We start from the raw sequence: 23,357 nt of genomic DNA on the forward strand, positions 1-23,357 counted from the left end.
ACTCAATGCTCTCGATCCAACAATGGGGAGTGTTCATCCTGTGTGTTTCCATGGCAATGACGATGGCGTACACACTCTGGCAGTGAGGTGTAACCCGAACACACACACTTTGACACACTACACACACGTGGCGAAGCGTGCGTTCCACATTTTAAACATCCGCTCTCTTACAGCCTGAAATCCCAGCAAGAGTCAGGACCTTAAAAGTCATGATGAACAGAAAACTTAAACAGAATCAAACGAATGTACAAAAAGGCACGTTTTACCCCAGTGCTTCTGTACTGTGAGATTCAAGTGTAACTGAGCGTCTTTAGCATCGCTAACCGCTGAGCGCGAGCCCAGGCTCTCTCATTCACTGTTAACCACCAGTCAAAGTACCAACGGTCGGTTTCCTTCCAATGCTCTCCTCTGAGCGTTAAGTTTCCCTAAGCATGTGGGCTAACACTCCGCTAGCCTCATTTAGCCTGTATGCTAACAGGCTAAGCTAGCAGTCGCCACACAAACGTACTCGATCTGTTAGCGACCCTTAGCATGTGGTCTAACACCCCACGCTAACCTCAATGATCCTGCATGCTAGCAGGCTAAGATAGCAGTTGCCACACCAACGTACTCCATTTTGTTTCTGATCCTCTGTTCCAGTCCGCCAAAATAAAAGTATCTTCACAACCAGCACTCCTTCAATGTCCCATGATTTTTTTAAAGTGCCACTCACACCCCCCCACCCCCCCCACCCCACCCACCCACCCACCCACCCACTGCCCCTTTCCAGACCCCACTCCGGCCCCAGCGAGGGGCTAGTCCTAGTCGTCCCCTCCTCCGTAGAGGTCTGCCAGCTTGCGGAAGCGCGGGCCCCAGTCACTGAGGTAGTCGTAGTCCTGGTCTCCGCCGGAGGAGGACGAGTGAAGGGAGCTGAGGGAGCCGGCGGTGGATCCGCTGCCCTCATAGTCAAACACCAGCAGGCTGTCGTAGGGGGGCGCCGTCGGGTCGTTATCAGCTGCCTTCAGACCCTGGGGAGGGAAGAGGAGGGGTAGAGGATAGATGAGGGTTGAGAGAGAGAGCGAAAGAGAGAGAGAATGAGGGAGAGATAGGTAAAGGAGAGATAACGAGAAAGAAGGGGAAAAGAGAAAGAAAATAGGGAAAAGAGAAAGAGGTGGAGAGAGGTAAAGGGAGAGAATAAATACGAGCCAGAAAGAGAGAAAAAGCAGGAAAAAAGAAGCAGAAGAGAGAGAAACAGAGGGAGTGAGAGATATAGAATGAATGAGATATAGGGAGCAGGAGAGCAAGGGGAGAGGAGAAGAAGGAGGGATTATGGAGGGAGGAGGAGAGAAGAGAGGAGGATTTAGGTCAGGCTGGACAGATGCTGGGTCGTCTCTCTGAGGAGATTCAGCAGATTACACGCACGCACGTACACACACGCGCCTGCGCCCTACCACACCACAGCTGACAGAATTTATTATAATAACTTTCTCTTTAAGTGTTATTATTGACTGATGTCTTGTCTCAGTGCTAAAATTAATAAAACAAATCTGATAAGCTGAAGCTCTATATACATGTTTTGGGGATTTCTGCATGCCATACCCCCAACTGTCTCCTTAATATGATTGACTTGAGGAGTGAGGCAGTGGAAGAAGCATCGGCTTGTCATGTCTGCTAGATTAAGCTGTCTAGATCAGCTTGCCATGTATGACAGCTCACCTCATTATTCAGAGCTGTGTTTGGCAGACATCTCTATCCTGCCTGCCTAACCTAGTGACACACACACACACATACATACACAGCGTAGGAAGCACAACTTCATCAACTGAAAGACAGGTATAAACCGCTCGGCAAGCATGATCCATGTCTAGATATAGATATAAACTCACATAGATTCAACACATATTACAGTTACCACCTCAGTAGACTAACTGAGATTGAGCTGTTATTCCATTCTGTTGTATAGCTGACTGTAGTAGCTGGAGGCAAAAGCTAGTCTCTCTCTGGGATTAATGAAACTCAATGGATTTACTTTGCATAAAGGGTGTGACCATTGAACATGTTGAAGAAGTTGAACTCCTAAGAGTAACATTGGATGGTCAGTTATCATGGTCAAGTCATATTGACAAAGCTGTTGTGAAGATGGGGAGAGGTATGTATGTTCTAAAGAGATGTTCTGCATTTTTTACACAAAGATCAACTGTACTAGTTGTTCAGGCTCTGGTCTCGATTACTGTCCGATAATATGGTCAGGTGCAAAACAGAAAGACCTAGCAAAGTTGCAGCTGGCTCAAAACAAAGCAGCACACCTTGCCCTTAAATGCACAGACCTAACATTAAAAAAAAATGCATGATAGTCTTTCATGGTTGAGGGTTGAGGAGAAATTGACAGCGCCGATAGACATGGTCGCCTGGTTCCTGGCTCCTAAGCAGCTTGGCAGTATTACATTTTTTTTGTGTGTTATTTCTCACATTATTAGCTTAGAACGTTCTTTGCATTATTACATACAGCCGGAAATAACTTTTAGATATCAGAGCAGCGGTAACTCACCAGTATTTCGACCAGAAATACAACTTTCCTGAATTGGATCCTTTGTTCATGGAGAAGAGGTACGCGGAGTGGACTTTAATCCGACTCAGGAGGCGTGCAAACCATCCACCGCTTCCGAGTATATTACTCGATAATGTTCATTCCCTGGACAATAAAGTAGACGAGCTCAGGGCGAACATCTCCTTCCAGAGAGACATCAGAGACTGTAACATACTCTGTTTCACAGAATCATGGCTCTCTCCGGATATACTGTCCCCGTCCATACAACCAGCTGGGTTCTCAGTACATTGCGCAGACAGGAATAAAGAAATCTCAGGGAAAAAGAAAGGCGGAGGTTTCATGATTAACTAATCATGATTAACTACTCATGGTGTGATTGTGGTAGCGTACAGGAATTCAAGTCCTTTTGTTCACCCAACCTAGAATACCTCACAATCAAATGACGACCTTGAGAGAATTCTCTTCGGTCATCGTCACAGCCATTTATATTCCCCCTCAAGCCGATACCACGACGGCTCTCAAGGAACTACACTGGACTTTGTGCAAACTAGAAACCGCATATCCTGAGGCCGCATTTATTGCAACTGGGGACTTTAATAAAGCAAATTTGAGGACAACGCTACCGAAGATTAACCAACACATTGCCTGCGCTGCTTGCGCATCAAAAACTCTCGACCATTACTATTCTCCCTTTCGGGACGGCTACAGGGCCCTCCCCCGCCCTCTCTTCGGCAAATCAGATCACGCCTCCATTCTGCTTCTCCATTCCTATAGGCAGGAATTCAAACAGGAAGTACCCGTGGTAAGGACTGTTCAAATGCTGGTCTGACCAATCGGAATCCATGCTTCAAGATTGATTTGATCATGCGGACTGTGATATGTTCTGGGTTGCCTCTGAGAATAACACTGACGTACACACTGACACTGACTGAGTTCATAAGGAAGTGTATAGGGGATGTTGTTCCCACCATTCCCTATCCAAACCAAAAACCATGGATAGATGGCATCATTCATGCAAAACTAAAAGCGCGAACGTCCGTATTTAACCACGACAAGGTGACTGGGAATATGCCCTCCGTAAGACAATCAAACAGCCAAAACGTCAGTAGAGACAAAGTAGAATCGCAATTCAACGGCTCATACACGAGACGTATGTGGCAGGGACTTCAGACAATCACGGATTATAAAGGGAACACCAGCCCCGTCGCGGACACCGACGTCTTACTACTGGACAAGTTAAACCCCTTCTTCGCCCGCTTCGAGGAAAACACAGTGCCTCCGCTTCCGAGGACTGTGTGCTCTCGTTCTAAGTGGCTGACGTGAGTAAGACATTTAAGCGTGTTATACCATCTGGACATGAGGAATAGCTATGTAAGAATGCTGGTCATTGACTACAGCTCAACCTTCAACACCATAGTACCCTCCAAGCTCATCATTAAGCTCGGGGCCCTGGGGTCTGAACCTCACCCTGTGCAACTGGGTCCTGGACTTCCTGACGGGCTGCCCCCAGGTGGTGAAGGTAGGCAACAACACCTCCACTACGCTGATCCTCAACACAGGGACCCACTAGGGTGCGTGCTCAGCCCCCTCCTGTACTCCCTGTTCACCCATGACTGCATGCACACGCACGTCTCCAATTCAATCATCAAGTTTGCAGACGACACAACAGTAGTAGGCCTGATTACCAACAATGACGAGACAGCCTACAGGGAGGAGGTGAGGTCCCTGGCGGAGTGGTGCAAGGGAAATAACCTCTCCTTCAACGTCAACAAAACAAAGGAGCTGATCGTGGACTTCAGGAGACAGCATAGGGAGCACACCCATATCCACATCGACTGGGCCGCAGTGGAGAAGGTGAAAAGCTTCAAGTTCCTCGGCATACACATCACTGACAATCTGAAATGGTCCACCCACACAGACAGTGTGGTGAAGAAGGCGCAACAGCGTCTCTTCAACCTCAGGAGGGTGAATTTTGGCCCATTCCTCCTGACAGAGCTGGTGTATCTGAGTCAGGTTTGTAGGCCTCCTTGTTCGCACACGCTTTTTCAGTTCTGCCCACAAATTTTCTGTATTATTGAGGTCAGGGCTTTGTGATGGCCACTCCAATACCTTGACTTTGTTGTCCTTAAGCCATTTTGCCACAACTTTGGAAGTATGCTTGGGGTCATTGTCCATTTGGAAGACCATTTGCGACCAAGCTTTAACTTCGTGACTGATGTCTTGAGATGTTGCTTCAATATATACACATCATTTTCCTTCCTCATGCTGCCATCTATTTTGTGAAGTGCACCAGTCCATCTTGCAGCAAAGCACCCCCACAGCATGATGCTGCCACCCCCGTGCTTCACGGTTGGGATGGTGTTCTTCGGCTTGCAAGCATCCTCCTTTTTCCTCCAAACATAACGATGGTCATTATGGCCAAACAGTTCTATTTTTGTTTCATCAGACCAAAGGACATTTCTCCAAAAAGTACAATCTACAAACCGTAGTCTGGCTTTTTTATGGCAGTTTTGGAGCAGTGGGTTCTTCCTTGCTGAGCGGCCTTTCAGGTTATGTCGATATAGGACTTGTTTTACTGTGGATATAGATACTTTTGTACCTGTTTCCTCCAGCATCTTCACAAGGTCCTTTGCTGTTGTTCTGGGATTGATTGCACTTTTCGCACCAAAGTACGTTCATCTCTAGGAGACAGAACGTGTCTCCTTCCTGAGCGGTATGATGGCTGCGTGGTCCCATGGTGTTTATACTTGCGTACTATTGTTTGTACAGATGAATGTGGTACCTTCAGGCATTTGGAAATTGCTCCCAAGGATGAACCAGACTTGTGGAGGTCTACAATTGTTTTTCTGAGGTCTTGCCTGATTTCTTTTGATTTTCCCATGATGTCAAGCAAAGAGGCAATGCTGAGTTTGAAGGTAGGCCTTGAAATACATCCACAGGTACACCTGATGTCAAATGATGTCAATTAGCCTATCAGAAGCTTCTAAAGCCATGACATTATTTTCTGGAACTTTCCAAGCTGTTTAAAGGCACAGTCAACTTAGTGTATGTAAACTTCTGACCCACTGGAATTGTGATACAGTGAATTATAAGTGAAATAATCTGTCTGTAAACAATTGTTGGAAAAATTACTTGTGTCATGCACAAAGTAGATGTCCTAACCGACTTGCCAAAACTATAGTTTGTTAGCAAGAAATTTGTGGAGTGGTTGAAAAACGAGTTTTAATGACTCCAACCTAAGTGCATGTAAACTTCCGACTTCAACTGTAAATATGTGTATGCGACCAATAAAATTGTATTTTATTTGACTACTTCTCTTCTAGTCTTTTTAAGAAACATTCATGTGTTGACAATGCCCAACCACTTGTCTAATCTATTTGCATACACTTCAGACATACCCCAGCAGACATGCCACTATGGGTTTCTTCACATAACCCAGACCAAAAACAGATTTAATGCATCGCTCAGTTATCTATAGAGCCATGTCATCATGGGATGCTCTGCCACAAGAGGTTACTCAGGCAAAAAGCAAGTTTAGCTTAAAAAAACAAATAAAAAACATATCACAGCGCCTCTCCTCTGTCTAAAGATCTAATTTAACTGAACTGTATATAAGAATATGAATATGTATATACAATATGATAGTGTCTAAATAATATTTTTTTTATTCTGTACTTTGTCATGTATTTGTATGTTTTATGTGGATCCCAGGAAGAGTAGCTGCTGCATGTGCAATAGCTAATGGGGATCCTAATAAACTAAACTAAACCTTAAATTAGCCAGCCGGGCCTGCCCATGTCTGTACCACGTTAATCTGCACTGTTAGCAAAGCTAATTAAGAATTACACAGAGGCAGGGAGGGCTCCCTCTCCTTCTGTGTCACACAGTGAGTCACATACACACACACACACAGTCATGCACACACAAGCATTAACACACATACACACACAACCCCCACTCCCCCAACAGAAAAACACACACTCCGTAGCTACCTCATGGATGAAGTCTCCTATATCTCCTGGGTGGGGTGCAGCAGAGCGGAGGGGGTACAGGTGGTCCTGGTGGAGGGGTCTCTCGTCCATACGCCTGATTCCCACCTTTACCATCTCTGGCTCCAACGCGTCGGGCTGCTGCAGCTGACTCAGGTCATAGTCCTGGAGAGGGGGAGGGAGAGAGTGGGGGATACAGAGATGTGGGGATAAGAAAGAGAGGGTTGAGGGAGGGAGGAGAGAGGGTGGTGGAGGGGGAGAGGGATAGAGAGGGAGAGAGGAGGAAGAGAGAGAGAGGGACAGAGTGAGTGAGACAGAGAGAGAGAGAGAGAGAGAGAGAGAGAGAGAGAGAGAGAGAGAGAGAGAGAGAGAGAGAGAGAGAGAGAGAGAGAGAGAGAGAGAGAGAGAGAGAGAGAGAGAGAGAGAGAGAGAGAGAGAGAGAGAGAGAGAGAAGGTTGTGTGTCTGAGTGTCTGATTCATTGATGAAACATAAAAATAAAACCTGGTCATGTAACCACCTTGGGCATTGTTCACTGCAATAGTTAACCACTGAAACGGTTTCAGGGGAGAGCTGTGAATGCCGCCATAACGTGAAGGACAGAGAGAACAGGAGAGGAGGAGAGGAAATGGCGGGATAAATACAGAGGGGTTTGTCCCTGGCCTAGGCTATATTGTTATTTTCCAGACAGAGGAGAAGAGGCGCAGGCTGAGTCCCCAATGGCACCCTATTCTCTTTATACTGCACTACTTAGCTGGGCTTTGTCACTGCTCACCATGCTCAATCTTTGATACCAGGATGGTAGGCTAGGTTCACAAAAAGCTGATGAAATTGTATTATCACTTTAAAACGTAACGTGCAGTGTGGGTGCGTGCGTGTTTTTCATTTGAGAGGCTTTGTCTGCATCCCAAATGACACCCTAATACCTTTATAGTGCACTACTTTTGACCAGGGCCCATAGGGATGCACCCTCTGCTATTGGCCTCAGTGTACCATACTAGCCGTTTAGCACCAGAGAGCCAGACTGCGTGACTGCTCCTGTAGCTGTCTCCAGCCTAGCCATGCCCCATAGCCCCTCCCTACAAGGGGTCCCAGACAGACAGACATTACTAATCCATCCCACAGCAGGGGGGGTGATCAGGGGGAACTAGCCGCTCCACTCTCCAACAGTTCATTTCCCAGCACTGCCGATTCCCCGACGAAACAATTTCCCCGAACAGCGGGAGGGAGGGGAGTACCATCCATCGCATTGAAAGATGGCCTCTCGCCCCTAACCCCACTTCCCATGCCATCGCCATGGCGATAAATGTTTATCACCCCCTCTCAGAGCTCCATTAATATCCAATGACTGGTTGGCTAGGTCCTACAACCCCCAATGTTACAGTCCATCAGTGTGTGTGAGTGTCTGTGTGTGTGTGTGTGAGTCACAGATGGCTGGTGGTATCTTAATTGGGGTGTACGGGCTCATAGTAATGGCTGGAACGGAATAAATTGAATGTTATCAAGCAGATCACACACATGGTTTCCATGTTTGATACCATTCCATTTACTCCGTTCCAGCCATTATTGTGAGCTGTCCTCTCACCAGCCTCCTGTGGTGTTAGTGTGTGTGTACATCCCTCCCTCATGTCCACTGTATATCCTCCTTGCCTCCCCCCTCCCCATTTAGCCCAGCACTGTCCTGTCTCCAACTAGCCATCGTTAGCGAACAGCTAACTCTCCATCTAAATCAGCAGCTGGTTGACTAGCGGCTATGCTATCATTATGCTAACGCTAGCAGCGTGATTAGTGTGCGTGTGTTCAGGCATGTGTGTGTGTGTACCTGGTCCTCCTCTGTATGTGTGTGTGTCCATCCATCAGTGTGTGCGTCCATCTGTGTTTGTGTGCTTACTCTACCTGGTCCTCCTCTCCTCCTCCCTCTTCGTCGTACTTCAGTATGTTGTCTCTGACATCGTCCTCCGGGTCAATGAGCAGCTGCTTGGCCTGACGTTCCTTATCCCTCCTCTTCATCCACATCACAAAGAACAACACCATCACTACAGAGAGAGAGAGAGAGAGAGAGAGAGGGAGGGAGGGATGGAGGGGGAGATGGATAATTAGAACTTCACCACCATTTCATTTGATCAGTTTAAAAGTGCTAACATCAGCACCAGTGCATGTTGCATCAAAGGCCACATTTACACTACATTCGCTTATCACTCAAGAACACTCAGAGAGAGAGCGAGAGAGAGACAGAGCGAGAGAGAGAGAGAGTAATTGAGAGAGAGAGAGAGAGAGAGAGAGAGAGGTAGAAATGAGGGGAGGGGGAGAAGAAAAATGGGGAGGAAGGAAGGAGGCAGGGTAGAAGAAGATAGAAAGAAGGTAAGGATGAAATCCTATAAACAGACGATATGCAGCTTTAGTTTTAATTCAACCATATTTCTCTGCCATGTAAAGAGAATCAGGAGAGGAGTTTTAAAGCTTGACGGGAGCTTGATCAGCGATTGCCTGCTTTGATCCACATAATCTGGGCGGATTTTCAGAGATTGACTGGGAGGAGGGGGTGGGAAGGCTGGGTGGTAAGGGGGGAGGTAAGGGGGGATGGGGTACAATATGGGGCAGGCTGGGGGGTAGGTGGGCAAGGCTGGGGGGTAGGTGGGCAAGGCTGGGGGGGTAGGTGGGCAAGGCTGGGGGGGTAGGTGGGAGAGGCTTTGGGAGATTGGTGGAGGGCTGTCAAGAGGCTGTCATGGGGGGGGGGGGGGGGGGGTTCTAGGCAGTGGGGGAGGGGTACTTATCTCCTAAAGTGGGGTGCTTAAGTTTGGGGTAGGCAGATTTAGGGATAGCTTTGAATGTAGCTACTGTAATCTACTGTAGCTGCTGTCTGGGGGGAGCAGTGGGGATGCCAAACGTTTACATAGATTATGTTCTGTAGCATGCGTTTGTACTGTAGCTATAAGAAGACCCTGCTAGGAGAATGAGGCAGAAGAGGGTGGGGATATGGTGTGTGTGTGTGTGTGTGTGTGTGTGTGTGTGTGTGTGTGTGTGCCTGCATACAACCAGACTGACCTAGCATTATGATGATACAGATGAGGATGGCGATGATGGCTCCAGTACCCAGGCCTGCTGCGATGATGCGTTCCATGTCCACACAATCTCCATGGTGATCACACTGGCACACCTTGACCCTCAGGTAGGATGTATTGGACATGGGCAGGTTGCCGGAGTCTGTGATGATGATTGGAACCTCGTAGATACCACTCTCCAGAAAACCTATCCGCAGCCTGATCTGAGCATATTCACCTGGGATACGGCCACAGACAGACAGACAGAACGAGAGAGAGAGAGAGACATATAGTTAGGGAGGAAGGGAGGGGGGATTAAGAGAGAAATAAAGAGAGGGGATAGACAGGGAATGAGGGAGGGAGAAAAAGAGAGACAGATAGAGAGAGAAGTCAGGTTACCACTAGAAGTCTAGATGTCAGCTTACTACCAGTATTTATTTTATTTTTATTATTCTTTTTTGTAATTGATGTTAATATTATTACCACTATTAACAATACAATAGTATTGCTTTATCACTAACAGTCTAGTATATTTCTGTCTTATTTGACCATTGTTGTTTTACACTAAGTGTACAAAACATTAGGAATGCCTTCCTAATATTGAGTTGTACACCCTTTTGCCCTCAGATCAGCCTCAATTCGTAGGGGCATGGACTCTACAAGGAGTCGAAAGCAATCGACAGGGATGCTGGCCCATGTTGACTCCAATGCTTCCCACAGTTGTGTCAAGTTGGCTGGATGTCCTTTGGGTGGTGGACCATTCTTGATACACACGGGAAACTGTTGAGCGTGAAAAACCCAGCATTGTTCCAGTTCTTGACATGCTCAAACCGGTGCGCCTGGCACCTACTACCATACCCCGTTCAAAGTCACTTAAATCGTTTGTCTTGCCCATTCACCCTCTGAATGGCACACATACACAATCCATGTCTCAATTGTCTCAAGGCTTAGAAATACTTATTTAACCTGTCTCCTCCCCTTCATCTACACTGATTGAAGTGGATTTAAGAAGTGACATCAATAAGGGATCATAGCTTTCATCTGGATTCACCTGGTCAGTTCATGGAAAGAGCAGGTGTTCTTAATGTTTTGTCCACTCCGCGTAAGTGTTTACTTTGACAATGTACAGTGAGGGAAAAAAGTATTTGATCCCCTGCTGATTTTGTACGTTTGCCCACTGACAAAGACATGATCAGTCTATCATTTTAATGGTAGGTTTATTTGAACAATGAGAGACAGAATAACAACAGAAAAACCCAGAAAAACGTATATCAAAAATGTTATAAATTGATTTGCATTTTAATGAGGGAAATAAGTATTTGACCCTTCTGCAAAACATGACTTAGTACTTGGTGGCAAAACCCTTGTTGGCAATCACAGAGGTCAGACTTTTCTTGTAGTTGGCCACCAGGTTTGCACACATCTCAGGAGGGATTTTGTTCCACTCCTCTTTACAGATCTTCTCCAAGTCATTAAGGTTTCGAGGCTGACGTTTGGCAACTCGAACCTTCAGCTCCCTCCACAGATTTTCTATGGGATTAAGGTCTGGAGACTGGCTAGGCTACTCCAGGACCTTAATGTGCTTCTTCTTGAGCCACTCCTTTGTTGCCTTGGCTGTGTGTTTTGGGTCATTGTCATGCTGGAATACCCATCCACGACCCATTTTCAATGCCCTGGCTGAGGGAAGGAGGTTCTCACCCAAGATTTGACGGAACATGGCCCCGTCCATCGTCCCTTTGATGCGGTGAAGTTGTCCTGTCCCCTTAGCAGAAAAACACCCCCAAAGCATTATATTTCCACCTCCATGTTTGACGGTGGGGATGGTGTTCTTGGGGTCATAGGCAGCATTCCTCCTCCTCCAAACACGGCGAGTTAAGCTGATGCCAAAGAGCTTGATTTTGGTCTCATCTGACCACAACACTTTCACCCAGTTCTCCTCTGAATCATTCAGATGTTCATTGGCAAACTTCAGACGGGCCTGTATATGTGCTTTCTTGAGCAGGGGGACCTTGCGGGCGCTGCAGGAGTTCAGTCCTTCATGGCGTAGTGTGTTACCAATTGTTTTCTTGGTGACTATGGTCACCAAGAGATCATTGACAATATCCTCCCGTGTAGTTCTGGGGTGATTCCTCACCGTTCTTATGATCATTGCAACTCCACGAGGTGAGATCTTGCATGGAGCCCCAGGCCGAGGGAGATTGACAGTTCTTTTGCGTTTCTTCCATTTGCGAATAATCACACCAACTGTTGTCACTTTCTCACCAAGCTGCTTGGCGATGGTCTTGTAGCCCATTCCAGCCTTGTGTAGGTCTACAATCTTGTCCCTGACATCCTTGGAGAGCTCTTTGGTCTTGGCCATGGTGGATTGTTTGGAATCTGATTGATTGATTGATTGATTCTGTGGACAGGTGTCTTTTACACAGGTAACAAGCTGAGATTAGGAGTACTCCCTTTAAGAGTGTGCTCCTAATCTCAGCTCATTACCTGTATAAAAGACACCTGGGAGCCAGAAATCTTTCTGATTGAGAGGGGGTAAAATACTTATTTCCCTCATTAAAATGCAAATTTAATTATAACATTTTTGACATGCGTTTTTCTGGATTTTGTTGTTGTTATTCTGTCTCTCACTGTTCAAATAAACCTACCATTAAAATTATAGACTGATAATTTCATTTTTTTTTTTTTTATCCCCCATGTTTTTTATATATATACTCCCCTTTATTACTTTTCAACCCCGCCATCCTTTCCCTACTTGGAGTAAATTAGTGAACAACAATGCCCAGGCCTCTATTTCCGGTCTATACTTACTATCTACACCTTATGGACACAGTTAATTTTACAATAATTATATTATATATATATATTATTTATTTTTTTGGCTCCTGAACTTCTTCTACTCTCAACCTCTCCGATCATTTTCATGATGTCCATCCGGTTTGCTTCTATATGCCATATCTTTCTAACTGTGCTCTTTCCCAAAAGCTCCCAACATACAACCTATATACTTATTATGGACACAGTATGCTTACATTATTAGCTATCTTTGTTATTATTTGTTGTTATTTGTTATTAGTCCCATCCTTCAACTCTATTCAATACCTCCCATCTATCTCCTAACACCATCCATATTGGATTTCTATTTGCCATATATATTTCAACCGTACTGTGATGTTTTACAAAAGTTCTGAACCTTTCTATTCTCATTGCTTCTACAGAATTAAAAAGAAACATTTTTGCTAAAAGTATTATTATATTATTGATCGATTGACTATGACTTTTCAGATCACCCAGTAATGCTATCTGAGAGGTTAGCTCCAGGTAAATATAGCAATCCTTTAGCCATTCCTGGACCTGTGTCCAAAAACAAGCTACAAATGGACAGAACCAAAACAAATGATCTAATCATTCTGTCTCTTCACAGCAAAATCTGCAGAGCTGGGAAGATTGTATCCCCCATATAAATAACATTCTATTGGTAGCAAGAATTTTATATAATAATTTAAATTGAAAGATTCTAATTTTTGAATCCGGTGTCGTTTTGCGTGTCAGTTCATAAACACTATGCCATGGGATCGGTACGTCAAAAATCTCTAATCTCTTCCCAACTATTTTGCAATCTTGTCACGCCCTGGCTCTGGGGACTCTTAGGGCCTGTACTCCTGAGTGGCGCAGTGGTCTAAGGCACTGCATCGCAGTGCTAACTGTGCCACTAGAGATCCTGGTTCGAATCCAGGCTCTGTCGTAGCCGGCCGCGACCGGGAGACTCATGGGCGGCGCACAATTGGCCCAGCGTCGTCCAGGGTAGGGGAGGGAATGGCCGGCAGGGATGTAGCTCAGTGGATAGAGCATGGCGTTTGCAACGCCAGGGTTGTGGGTTCGATTCCCACGGGGGGCCAGTATAAAAAAAAATAAAGATATGTATTCACTAACTGTAAGTTGCTCTGGATAAGAGCGTCTGCTAAATGACTAAAATGTAATTTAAATGTTGAGCCAGGGTGTGGATTTTCTATGTTTAGTTTTCTATGTTTTTTGTTCTAGATCGTTTAGTTCTATGTTGGCCAGGGTGGTTCCCAATCAGAGGCAGCTGTAGCTCGTTGTCTCTGATTGGGGACCATACAGCCTGTTGGCACCAGTTAGTTTGTGGGATCTTGATCCGTAAAGGTTTGGTGTGTGTAACCTCAGGACTTCACGTATCGTTGGTTTGTTGTTTTGGTTTTGTTCGTGTGTTAAGTACTAATTAAAGATGTACGCTTATCATGCTGCGCCTTGGTTCCACGAGTCATCAGTCAACGTTCGTGACAGAAGATCCCACCAAAAAAGGACTAAGCAGCGTGTCCAGGAACAGACATCCTGGACTTGGGAGGAGATCCTGGACGGGAAGGGATCCTGGACTTGGGAAGAGATTCAGGCCAGAATGGATCGCCGTCCTTGGGAGGAGACTGTGGAGGCGCGCTACAGAGAGGAGCAGCGGCATCGCAGAGGGTACCGGCCGAGGAGGAAGCCCGAGAGACAGCCCCAAGAAAATGTTTTGGGGGGTCTAAAAGGGTGGTTGGCGGAGCCTAGAGTTAGAGCAGAGCCAACTCCCCGTACTCAGGCTAGGAATCGTGAGACTGGGCAGGCTCCGTGTTATGCGGAGCCACGTACTGTGCCGCGAGTGTTCCGGCACAGTCCTGTACGTTCGGTGCTAGCACCACGCTCGTGTCGTGCTAAGATGGGCATGCAGCCAGGACGGGGTGTGCCGGCTCAACGCTCGTGGCCTCCAGTACGCCTCCTCGGTCCCGTATATCCTGCGCCAGTGCCACGTGCTGTAGCGCCAGTACGAGTGCATAGCCCTGTACGTCCTGTGCTGATGCCTCACACATATTGTGTGGAAATAGGCATTCAGCCAGGACGGGTTGTGTCAGCTCTCCGCTCCAGACCTCCAGTCCGCCTCCACAGTCCGGCCCGGCCTGTTCCGGCTCCCTGCACCAAGCCAGTGGTGCGTGTTCCCAGTCCAGCCCGGCCTGTTCCTTCTCCCCGCACCAAGCCAGTGGTGCGTGTTCCCAGTCCAGCCCGGCCTGTTCCTGCTCCCCGCACCAAGCCAGTGGTGCGTGTTCCCAGTCCAGCCCGGCCTGTTCCTGTCCCTCGCACCAAGCCAGTGGTGCGCATCGCCAGCCCGGTCCGGCCTGTTCCTGTCCCTCGCACCAAGCCAGTGGTGCGCGTCGCCAGCCCGGTCCGGCCTGTTCCTGTCCCTCGCACCAAGGCAGTGGTGCGCGTCGTCAGCCCGGTCCGGCCCGTTCCTGCTCCCCGCACCAAGCCAGTGGTGCGCGTCGTCAGCCCGGTCCGGCCCGTTCCTGCTCCCCGCACCAAGCCAGTGGTGCGCGTCGTCAGCCCGGTCCGGCCCGTTCCTGCTCCCCGCACCAAGCCAGTGGTGCGCGTCGTCAGCCCGGTCCGGCCCGTTCCTGCTCCCCGCACCAAGCCAGTGGTGCGTGTGTCCAGTCCAGCTCCAGTCAGCGGGACCAGACCAGGGGCGCAACGGGCCCTACCCTCTTGTGTTTGTGTGGCGCGGTCGCAGTCCGCGCCTTTGGGGGGGGGGGGGGGGGGGGGGGGTACTGTCACGCCCTGGCTCTGGGGATTCTTAAATGTTGAGCCAGGGTGTAGATTTTCTATGTTTAGTTTTCTATGTTTTTTGTTCTAGATCGTTTAGTTCTATGTTGGCCAGGGTGGTTCCCAATCAGAGGCAGCTGTAGCTCGTTGTCTCTGATTGGGGACCATACTTAGGCAGCCTGTTGGCACCAGTTAGTTTGTGGGATCTTGATCCGTAAAGGTTTGGTGTGTGTAACCTCAGGACTTCACGTATCGTTGGTTTGTTGTTTTGGTTTTGTTCGTGTGTTAAGTACTAATTAAATTTGTACGCTTATCACGCTGCGCCTTGGTTCCACGAGTCATCAGTCAACGTTCGTGACAAATCTATATGGGACGGCTGTCAATCCTTTGGTCCTTAAATGAAACTGATATACTGTTTTATTTATCACAGTTTTCCTTTACCAATTATGTTCTTTAATGCAAGGCCGACAGACAAGTTCCTTACTTTCTCCCCCTTCCACTTTCCTCTTCCACTTTTGCGGTAAGGCTGCAATTATTTGGTTGTAATTTTGGGTAGAGCAGACATTTCCATATGTTTTTGTTAGCTGCATGTGCGACATAACTCCACCAGTCCTACCGATGATATCATTTACGAAGACTATACCTTTTTTAAACATTCTGTCAAAAAATAAAGGTTTTTTGTCAATTACTATTTTTGAATTTAACCACAATATTTGTTGCATTATTTGTTCTGTCGTTTCTGGAGGATTAAATTGAAATTGCAACCAACTTTCTATGGCTTGTTTTAGAAATAGTGATATTTGGGAGATTATTTCCTTTTCAAATAACTGCAAATGAGTTGTTGTAATCTGAATAAAGGGAAAAAGGCCTTTCTTGAACATTGGGTGAGACAATCTTACTAATTTGCTTGAGAACCAGTTCGGATTTAAGTATAACTTTTGTATGACTGAAGCTTTTAGTGATAGGTCTAATGCTTTAATATTTAATAATTTCTGTCCTCCGAATTCATATTCATTATATATATTGTCTGGCTTGCCGTTCCAAGTAAAATTGAATATTTTTTTCTCATATAATTTTAAAAACAGTTCGCTAGGCGTAGGCAAGACCATAAGCAAACAGGTAAACTGGGATAATACTAAAGAGTTAATCAGGGTGATTTTTCCACAAATTGACAGGTATTTTCCTTTCCATGGTAGTAAGATCTTATCTATTTTTGCTAACTTTCTATTAAAATTTATTGAAGTGAGATCATTTATTTCCTTTGGTATATGTATTCCGAGTATATCCACATCACCATCAGACCATTTTATTGGTAAACTACATGGTAATATAAAAATTCTATTTTTTAGTGATCCAATACGTAATATAGTACATTTGTCATAATTTGGTTGTAATCCAGAGAGGTTAGAAAATGTATCTAGATCCTCTATGAGGCTGTGGAGGGATTCTAGTTGTGGATTTAAAAGAAAACATGAATCATCAGCGTACAATGACACCTTTGTTTTTAAGCCCTGTATTTCTAATCCTCTGATATTATTATTGGATCTGATTTTAATAGCTAACATCTCGATGGCCACAATAAATAGATATGCCGATAGTGGACAACCTTGTTTCACTCCTCTTGACAGTTTAAAACTTTCTGAGAAATAGCAATTATTTACTATTTTACACCTAGGGTTACTATACATGATTTTGACCCATTTTATAAGAGATTCTCCAAAATTAAATGCTCCAGGCATTTATATATAAACCCCAGTCGAACTTTATCAAATGCCTTTTCGAAGTCTTCTATGAATAGCAGGCCTGGTTTCCCATATTTTCCATAGTGTTCCATTGTTTCCAATACTTGCCTTAAATTATCTCCAATGTATCTTCCATGTAAAAAACCTGTCTGATTAGAATGAATAATATCCGACAATACTTTTTTAATTCTATGCGCTATACATTTTTGCTAGAATTCTTGAGTGTCAGATAATCTACCATTTACATAGGAGTGGTTAAAACATGCTAATAACAGTCCTCTTAGTATATCAAAAAAGGTTTGGTATACCTCGACTGGTATGCCATCCAACCCTGGAGTTTTCCCAGACTTAAAGTCTTTAATTGCATCCAGAAGTTCCTCCTCTGTAATTTCACCTTCACATGAGTCTTTCTGTGTGGCTGTTAATTTGACATTATCAATAGAAAAACATCTCTACAATTAGCTTCAGTTAGAGGAGATAGAGGCGACTGAAAAGAAAACATATGCTTAAAGTACTTTGTTTCTTCCTTCAAAATATCATTTGGTGAATTATGGGTGACTCCGTCAATTGTAACCAGTTTCATAAAGTTATTTTTTGTGGCATTCCTATGTTGAAGATTAAAAAAGAATTTTGTGCATTTTTCCCCATATTCCATCCAATTTGCTTTATTTTTATAATATATTACACTTGATCTTTCTTGAATAAGTTTCTCCATTTCTTTTTGTTTTTCCTCTAATTTATTCTGAGCCTCTATGTTACAGTTTTTATTGCCATCTATCTGTTCTGTTAGACTTTCTATTTCCTTTCTTAGTATAAACTCTTTTGACCTAAATTGCTTTTGTTTTCGAGATGAGTACTGAATTGCATGGCCTCTAAAGGCACATTTAAAGGTGTCCCATACAATAAGGGGTTATGTTGGAAAAAGTCTGTTATAAATTCCTTTGTTCTAATTATAAATAAATTATCATCCAATAGACTTTGATTACATTTCCAATATCCTCGCCCACGTGGAAATTCAGTAAGAGTAATGTATATGCCTATTATATGATGGTCCGACCGCATTCTGTCCCCTATCAACACTTTTTAAAACTTTTGGTGCCAACGAGAATGAGATAAGAAAGAAGTCAAGACGACTAGCTTGATTCAGTCTCCGCCATGTACAGTGGGGAAAAAAAGTATTTAGTCAGCCACCAATTGTGCAAGTTCTCCCACTTAAAAAGATGAGAGAGGCCTGTAATTTTCATCATAGGTACACGTCAACTATGACAGACAAAATGAGAATTTTTTTCCCAGAAAATCACATTGTAGGATTTTTTATGAATTTATTTGCAAATTATGGTGGAAAATAAGTATTTGGTCAATAACAAAAGTTTCTCAATACTTTGTTATATACCCTTTGTTGGCAATGACACAGGTCAAACGATTTCTGTAAGTCTTCACAAGGTTTTCACACACTGTTGCTGGTATTCTGGCCCATTCCTCCATGCAGATCTCCTCTAGAGCAGTGATGTTTTGGGGCTGTCGCTGGGCAACACGGACTTTCAACTCCCTCCAAAGATTTTCTATGGGGTTGAGATCTGGAGACTGGCTAGGCCACTCCAGGACCTTGAAATGCTTCTTACGAAGCCACTCCTTCGTTGCCCGGGCGGTGTGTTTGGGATCATTGTCATGCTGAAAGACCCAGCCACGTTTCATCTTCAATGCCCTTGCTGATGGAAGAAGGTTTTCACTCAAAATCTCACGATACATGGCCCCATTCATTCTTTCCTTTACACGGATCAGTCGTCCTGGTCCCTTTGCAGAAAAACAGCCCCAAAGCATGATGTTTCCACCCCCATGCTTCACAGTAGGTATGGTGTTCTTTGGATGCAACTCAGCATTCTTTGTCCTCCAAACACGACGAGTTGAGTTTTACCAAAAAGTTCTATTTTGGTTTCATCTGACCATATGACATTCTCCCAATCCTCTTCTGGATCATCCGAATGCACTCTAGCAAACTTCAGACGGGCCTGGACATGTACTGGCTTAAGCAGGGGGACACGTCTGGCACTGCAGGATCTGAGTCCCTGGCGGCGTAGTGTGTTACTGATGGTAGGCTTTGTTACTTTGGTCCCAGCTCTCTGCAGGTCATTCACTAGGTCCCCCCGTGTGGTTCTGGGATTTTTGCTCACCGTTCTTGTGATCATTTTGACCCCACGGGGTGAGATCTTGCGTGGAGCCCTAGATCGAGGGAGATTATCAGTGGTCTTGTATGTCTTCCATTTCCTAATAATTGCTCCCACAGTTGATTTCTTCAAACCAAGCTGCTTACCTATTGCAGATTCAGTCTTCCCAGCCTGGTGCAGGTCTACAATTTTGTTTCTGGTGTCCTTTGACAGCTCTTTGGTCTTGGCCATAGTGGAGTTTGGAGTGTGACTGTTTGAGGTTGTGGACAGGTGTCTTTTATACTGATACCAAGTTCAAACAGGTGCCATTAATACACGTAACGAGTGGAGGACAGAGGAGCCTCTTAAAGAAGAAGTTACAGGTCTGTGAGAGCCAGAAATCTTGCTTGTTTGAAGGTGACCAAATACTTATTTTCCACCATAATTTGCAAATAAATTCATTAAAAATCCTACAATGTGATTTTCAGGATTTTTTTTCTCATTTTGTCTGTCATAGTTGACGTGTACCTATGATGAAAATTACAGGCCTCTCTCATCTTTTTAAGTGGGAGAACATGCACAATTGGTGGCTGACTAAATACTTTTTTCCCCCACTGTAGCTGTACCGTGATATTTGCATTGCTACGGAGTAACCCTTCAGTTGTTCTCCACTAATTCCCCCGCTAAAGCCCCTCCCCATCCCAAGTTGAGCCGTCATCCCAGTGATCAGCATCCCACCCACGTCCCTCCGGATCCCTAAGGCCCCGAGAGGCCAGGACCCATCCATCGAAAACAGCACACAGTGCCACCCACAAAATAGAAGCAGATTAACCGCCAAAAGCATTTCCAATGCTTTCACCTCTATATATATATATATATATATAACTATTAAAAAAAAATTATGCATATCCTATTTTCCATCATTATCAATTAATATGCGTAATAATGTCGGCAGTTCACGCATAGGATTTTAACATATAACCCGGATTGCCATTGTATTACATTTAATTCATTGACAAGCAATTATTATCCTAGCAAATAATTCCTGTGGTCCATCCCATACCCCAGACTGATTATTTCTTTGTCAGTGGGCAAACATACGAAATCAGCAAGGGATCAAATACTTTTTTCCCTCAGTGTAAGTGTTTTACTTTCCATGTCAATAAAGACTTTACATGTCAGTATATTGAATTGAATTGAGAGAGTGTAATATAGGGAAGGCGAGAGAAAGAAAGAGACAGAGCGAGATGGGGAACAATTTTCTATAAGTTATTTTGTCATGGCAATAAAGCATTTTTGAATTTAATTGAGGGCAATAGAGAAATGTAGAGACAGGGAGTGAAAGAAAGACAGGAAAGATAAAACACAGACACACACTAACCATTGAGGCGTGTGAGGGTCCAGTTCCGTCGTGCGTCTGCCGGCCGGTTGGCCAGTTCGAAGGCAAAGGGGCCGGCGTTAGGGATCAGATCGGGGTCGCTGGCAGTGATGTTGATGGCATTGGGCTCAGGCTTCTCACACATCTCCACCTCCGGAGGGAAGACACGAGGAGCATTGTCGTTTATGTCTAAAAGGTACATCTGTAACGTACCCGTACCACTGGCAGGGGGGATGCCTGAGAGAGAGGATGGAGGGATGGAGGAGCAAGAGAAGGAGAGACCAGTGAGATAAGCAAAGTGGAGTAAAAGGCCCCTTAGATATGAATAAATAAATAAAATATGTCAAAAAGGCAACCTGTTTGGTGCAACATAGATACTGTACTGAACTATTTATATGTTGAGAGGAGATACCAGGGGTTGGAACTGGTTCAGAGAACAGAACTGAAAATCAGGATTTTCTTTTTCAAGGAACAGAAACAGACCCTGGAACAGAACCGCTATTTTAAATGCATGGGAATGGGTTAATAACGTTATTTTACGTTCCCGGCATTTTTTTCTAGTCCCACAACAAAACCAACTAAGCGCCTATGCAAAGCCCTCACTCTGTCACTCAAAAACGTATTCCAGTATCTGCCTGCAAGCTAAATCAATCAATCAAATGTATTTATAAAGCCCTTTTTACATCAGCAGATGTCACAAAGTGCTATACAGAAACCCAGCCTAAATCCCCAAACAGGCTACTGACTGTACTGATGTTACATTAATGCTAAATTCAGAAGATAGGGAGCCAGATTTTTTATTAGCTAGAGAATAATGGATTGACTTTTTAAAAGCTAGTTAAGGATACAACAGGCCTAGTTATGATGTTTCACATTGGATTTATTAACTACAAAAAGGTAAGACGTGTTTTAAATTCTGGTACCGCTCTGCACACACAAGCTTGTTAGCTATCTAGCGCAAGCTTGTTAGCTAGCTAGCTCAAAGGACATTCAAAGTTCCTCCAGAGAAGCCACTCCTCCTAGGTATAATTCTGTGGACCTAATTCATATAATGCATGTCAAAACAAGATGCCCAGCGTTTCAAGCCTCCTCCTCAACCCTCTCTTGCCACCTGCAACATTTCAGTCGCATCTTGCGCCATAGGCTACACTTGTCTGTCCATCACGCATGTAAACAACTAGCTTACCTGCTCTATCCGCACTGATTGGTGAAGTAAGTTAGTGAGCTAAATGTAAAAAACGTTAAAAAAGGAACACAAAGGAACGATATAAACGGTACGTTTTTTTGGTTCGAATCGGTTCAGTTGAACGAAACGAACAAAAATAGTGGGTCTGTTCAGAACGAAACGATTGGAAAATAATTTCGGTTCCAACCACTGCCAAAAACACAGGGTAATAAGAATCCTCATAGGCACAATACAGCATTCAAAACAAACACGATTCATGCTGTCATACATAATATTATGCCACACCCAAAACCATATTGCAACATCCAAACTTCTCAAAACAACACTCTGTCAACAGCTACATCTGACCTCAGTAAAACTAACCTTCTAAATAAGAGATGTGATGAGAGAAACGTGTGATTCAACATACACACCAGGAGAGTGAGTAAGGGAATGAGGGAAAGAGAGATCAGTATGTTAGGGAGTCTGTCTGAGGCACACATCTGCCTGTGTGTGTGTGTGTGTGTGTGTGTGTGTGTGTGTGTGTGTGTGTGTGTGTGTGTGTGTGTGTGTGTGTGTGTGTGTGTGTGTGTGAGAGAGAGCAGGAGCATGTGTGTGTGTATTTGGCAAAAGCACTATGAAGAGCTCAGTCAAAATTAAGCTCAGACACAGCAGGGGCTCTGTGGTGTGTGTGTGTGTGTGTGTGTGTGTGTGTGTGTGTGTGTGTGTGTGTGTGTGTGCATGTGACAGGGAGAGAGTGTTTTTAGAGAATGTGTATGTGAGCACTAGTTTGTATGCTCATCCGTACACATATCATTTTCTGAAGCAGTACTGCCATTGTCATCTGAGATGGTCTTAGAATTTTGGGGGATTTTGGCAACAAAATATTTGTATTATCGTGCTAAGAAAGTGATTCAGACTGAATGGATTGTAACTGAATTTAATTAATGTGAATAGTAAGATCGAGCTCAAAGAGCTTCCCTGCAAGAGTACCCCATCTCCCATCCTCCCACATTAAACACAGCTATAAACACAGTAAGCTCTAAAAACAGTATAGGCCTACACACACAACTCACCATTGTCAGAGGCCATGAAGGTGACGTTATAGAGGTTATTCTTCACATAGTGAGACTCTCTGTCCAGCACAGCGATTGTGGAGATCCGCCCGTTTACAGGGTCGATCTCCAGCCAATTAGCAGGGTCAAACAGCTTCGAATACCTGGATATCAACCAAAAGGATGAGAGAACACAATTACAACAGGAAGTAACATGACACTCTATAATGCATTTGAAACATACACATTCAACACATATAAAACATCATAAAACATTATCAGCTAACATGAGCAACCCTGCAATACTCTCTCCCCTCTTTTTCTCTCTCCTCTCCGTACCGTATGTTCTGCTGCATGTATCTGTCAGGGTCGTGTGCTGTGAAGGTGGTGAGTAGCGAGCCGGCTGGTAGTCCCTCCTCCAGTTTGATGGCTTTAGGGTTGGGGGAGAACTCTGGGCTCTCGTTGACATCTGCGATGCGTACAGACACGGTGGCGGTGGACTGACGGGGCAGGTGGATACCACGGGCCAGGGCAACCTCATTCTCAGCCAGCACCGTCAACATGAAGGAACGATTTACCTCATAGTCTATGGGCTGGAGATTGAGAGACACGTAAACACGGAAATACACACCAGTTAGCCACGCTCATATATACACACGCACATACAGTTTATCGGCCAGATAGACATACATTAGCCGCAGTGGAGGCTGCTGAGGGGAGGACGGCTCATAA

General features: G+C 44.9%; 1 protein-coding gene across 1 annotated transcript in view; it reads right to left on the reverse strand.

Moving 5' to 3' along the window:
- Window positions 1-800: 800 nt before the first annotated feature.
- cdh2 (cadherin 2, type 1, N-cadherin (neuronal)) overlaps window positions 801-23,357 on the reverse strand; it is a gene marked incomplete at its 3' end in the record, with an annotated part of 77,288 nt that continues 54,731 nt past the window's right edge. The window contains exons 10-16 of the mRNA XM_084162940.1: window positions 22,965-23,218; window positions 22,647-22,789; window positions 20,409-20,642; window positions 9,560-9,793; window positions 8,411-8,550; window positions 6,520-6,681; window positions 801-1,007 (exon numbers count right to left, since the gene is read on the reverse strand). Coding sequence (XP_084019066.1) covers window positions 801-1,007; window positions 6,520-6,681; window positions 8,411-8,550; window positions 9,560-9,793; window positions 20,409-20,642; window positions 22,647-22,789; window positions 22,965-23,218 — 1,374 coding nt within the window. The remainder of the gene's footprint in view (window positions 1,008-6,519; window positions 6,682-8,410; window positions 8,551-9,559; window positions 9,794-20,408; window positions 20,643-22,646; window positions 22,790-22,964; window positions 23,219-23,357) is intronic.

The sequence above is a fragment of the Coregonus lavaretus genome, assembly GCF_964263955.1.
Source record: "Coregonus lavaretus genome assembly, chromosome: 6".
Lineage (NCBI taxonomy): Eukaryota > Metazoa > Chordata > Actinopteri > Salmoniformes > Salmonidae > Coregonus > Coregonus lavaretus.